This window comes from Hippocampus comes, unplaced genomic scaffold, assembly GCF_001891065.2.
Source record: "Hippocampus comes isolate QL1 unplaced genomic scaffold, H_comes_QL1_v1.1 C17060107, whole genome shotgun sequence".
In the NCBI taxonomy this organism is placed as follows: Eukaryota; Metazoa; Chordata; class Actinopteri; order Syngnathiformes; family Syngnathidae; genus Hippocampus; species Hippocampus comes.
Window position 1 is genome coordinate 1 of NW_017842037.1, and position 2,998 is coordinate 2,998.

At 44.3% G+C, this 2,998-nt stretch overlaps 1 protein-coding gene across 1 annotated transcript; it reads right to left on the reverse strand.

The window, feature by feature from the left end:
• Positions 1-37: 37 nt before the first annotated feature.
• LOC109509838 (pleckstrin homology domain-containing family G member 4B-like) lies at positions 38-2,992 on the reverse strand. Its single transcript, XM_019859696.1, has 4 exons — positions 2,334-2,992; positions 1,574-1,999; positions 718-967; positions 38-410 (listed from the first exon to the last, which is right to left on the reverse strand). The coding sequence occupies exons 1-4, from the start codon at positions 2,705-2,707 to the stop codon at positions 312-314; spliced, it is 1,149 nt and encodes a 382-aa protein (XP_019715255.1). The 5' UTR covers positions 2,708-2,992; the 3' UTR covers positions 38-311.
• Between the last annotated feature and the right edge of the window lie 6 nt (positions 2,993-2,998).

Genomic DNA, 2,998 nt, shown 5'->3' on the forward strand with positions numbered 1-2,998 from the left:
TATATATATATATATATATATATAAATAAAACTATTATGTAACAAATCACATACTTAGTGAGGAGGCACTTGTGTGTCAAGCACCACAAAGACTCAAAACTTCTTAAAAAGTTCCCCTAAATTGTCACATGGTATGAAGGGTTGTGGTCATGTGATGTTGCACGCGCGGTTGACCAATCAGATCATTTGGTTCCTCATGTTTCTTTGTGTGCTTTTTTTGTGGCTTTCTCTTCATGTGCTTTAACCACAACAATAAAGGAACCTGATCATTTACCAGACTAAATGGCTGTAACTCATGTTTTGGTTAGACATCAAATGACCTTGAAGATGTCATGGCGACGATGCAGTATCAGGGAGTCTGACTGAGGTTTGTTCTTGCTGTAGAGTGCGTAAAGGCCAAAAGTGTCACTCTGTGGAGAGAAATAAATATACGGGTACATTTTCATCAAGATCCTTGATTTTCATATGTGCTTTAAAAAACATTACCAAGGTATCCTTCAATCAAAAAAGAACGCAAAATGATGGAGACATTTCATTGTAATATCAAATGCGAAGAATTGATGACTGAAAAAGGCTGTTTTGAAGCAACTGAGTCATAATGGGAAATTTACAGACTTCAATTAACCTCCATACATTTTTGAAGAGAGACAGTGAGTGAAAGTTAGCAAAAATTAGGGCATATACAATAATAATAATGTCGAGTGTCTACTGCCGTACATTTGTGAGAAAACAACGGGCCACCATAGCAGGATCCCCGTGGCAGGCCTCCAGCTCGGGCAGGAAGTAGTGGCTGTGGAAATCATGAAGCTTCTGCAGGATGCCGAAGATAATAGCACGCTTGCCTCGGAGGTCCTGGGGGATGTCCAATCTGTCCAGCAGGGGTAGGTAGTGAGTCAGGATATAGTTCAGCGAGCGGACATACTCCCGCTCTGTGAACAGCACCTCCTCCAGGACATGCTGCAAGCGCCTGGAAAATATGGAGAAAAGAAATATTTCATGTCATCTTAGACAGTGTTATAAGATGACATTTACAGAATGCAAATAGAAACAGGTGTCTATTTGCATGCTTGCCCATGCACCTGCCATTTCGAAACACAAATTGCATGTGACTTATTACTTTTCTAAATGCATGTTTTTAATACCGTTCATTTTAGTCTGATCGTAGAAACACATTCATGTCTTGTTTTTACACACCAGTTTACATGGAAATATTTTCCACAACTTCCACTAAGAATCTCATTAGAATTTTTTGGGGGGTGTGGAAATTTCAGACTATAAAGCATTCCATATTTTCAACAGTGATCCATACTATTGTCAGCTAAGTGTTAGGAGCTCTCTGAAACTATTGTGAGAATATTTATGAATGCAACCTGGCTGCTGACCGTCTTTTGTGAATCCCACCGGGATATCAAAGGAAAGATGATGAAGAAAAAAATCTGAAGAAACAATACCTGTAGAACCTCAATGCAAGCTTGGAGACAAAGAAGATTAAAAAAACAAAATAGGATGTGAGCCAAACTCAATTGTGCATTCAGCTCTCAGGAACACTGAAACAAAAACTTCATCCACTTACAGAGCACTGTTGGCGCCCTCTTGTGGCCTTTCCAAACAAAACGGTCCTTCACCCCTGCCATTGGGCAGGCTGGAGTGTTTGCAGAGATAAACCCGGTTGTCCTCCGCAACTCCCCGATTGCAGGAGCCCTCGGAGCAAAAGGTTCCGTGGCGGGAGAGCTGAAATTTCTGAGCCTCTTGGAGGATCCGACAAGATGGCTGACCATGGTGGGAGCAGGAGGACGATGGTCTAACATGCTCCTCAACAGGTGTGGAAGACTCAGGCGCCCCTATCGCTGTCGAAGATGAATCTTGGGACTTGGCTCGCAGGCCTCGTCCCCACGGAAACCACTGGCAGCCGACGGTGTGAGGCTGAGATACAGCGGCGGCGTCACGATCACTTTTTGCCCTGTTCCTCTTGGTCTCACGTTCCGCTTTCTTTGCTGACCTAGAGCACCGCCAAAATGTTTATAAATGCCTACCTTAATAGCTCAAAACCGAAGTATACCCCAAACTATTATCCCACAACACTTTAATACAATTTCTAACTGATTTCACAACACAAATTTAGAGTCTTCAATGAAACGAGTGTACATGATTTTTAAAATATGGTAGGAGGCATGGAGAGAACAAGCAAACTCAACACTCCAAGAACCCCAAATCTCAGAACTTTAAGGAAGACGTACTAACCACTAGTTCACCATGCTGCTCAAGTATGCATCTTTCAGCATAATTGTTACACCATTGTTTCGTCTATTTCCTCTCACCAAGTGAATGCGTACCTTTGAGATGACCTTGGTGTGACCTTTGACCCCTGGCCGCCACCATGATCACTTTTATCTTCAGGTTTGATGGTAATTTTACATTCCGCTTCAGTTGTGTTGCTCTTGGCCAGGATTGGTCTTCGTTTCTCAAAATCCACTGCCCCTGACACAATGTTCGCCCACTGTGGATGTTGTGGCCCTGGTGTTGACTGTACCGCCACACTACCAGGTGGTGCTGTCTGAGTGCTGGCAACATCCACATAATGATGCCCGCAACACCCACGACACTGTGGTTGACCGTTGAAGACCTTGTCAGTGACATCCTGCATCCTCTCCTGAAGTAACTGCCGGGCCTCCTGGCACCGGAGCCATGCCGTGTTCCAGACCCTCATTCCCCTGGAGCTCCTCAAGGCACTGGCCTGGGCCTTCAACTCCTGAAATTTTTCAACACTGAACTGAAGGAACTTGTCCTGAAAGAGTTGGAGGACAGAGCTGTCATCTGAGGCTAATATGCTGCTGTTGGTAGTCGGAACGGAGTTGAGCACTGTCTGGATGTCACACTGGCTGCCGTGAGGTCCAGGGTCTTTGTTGCCAGGCGCTGTCCTTTGACTACAGTCTTGGGTTTTAAGGATTCTGGATTGATTCTGGTTCAGATAGTCAATACATTCAACAGCCAAGGATGT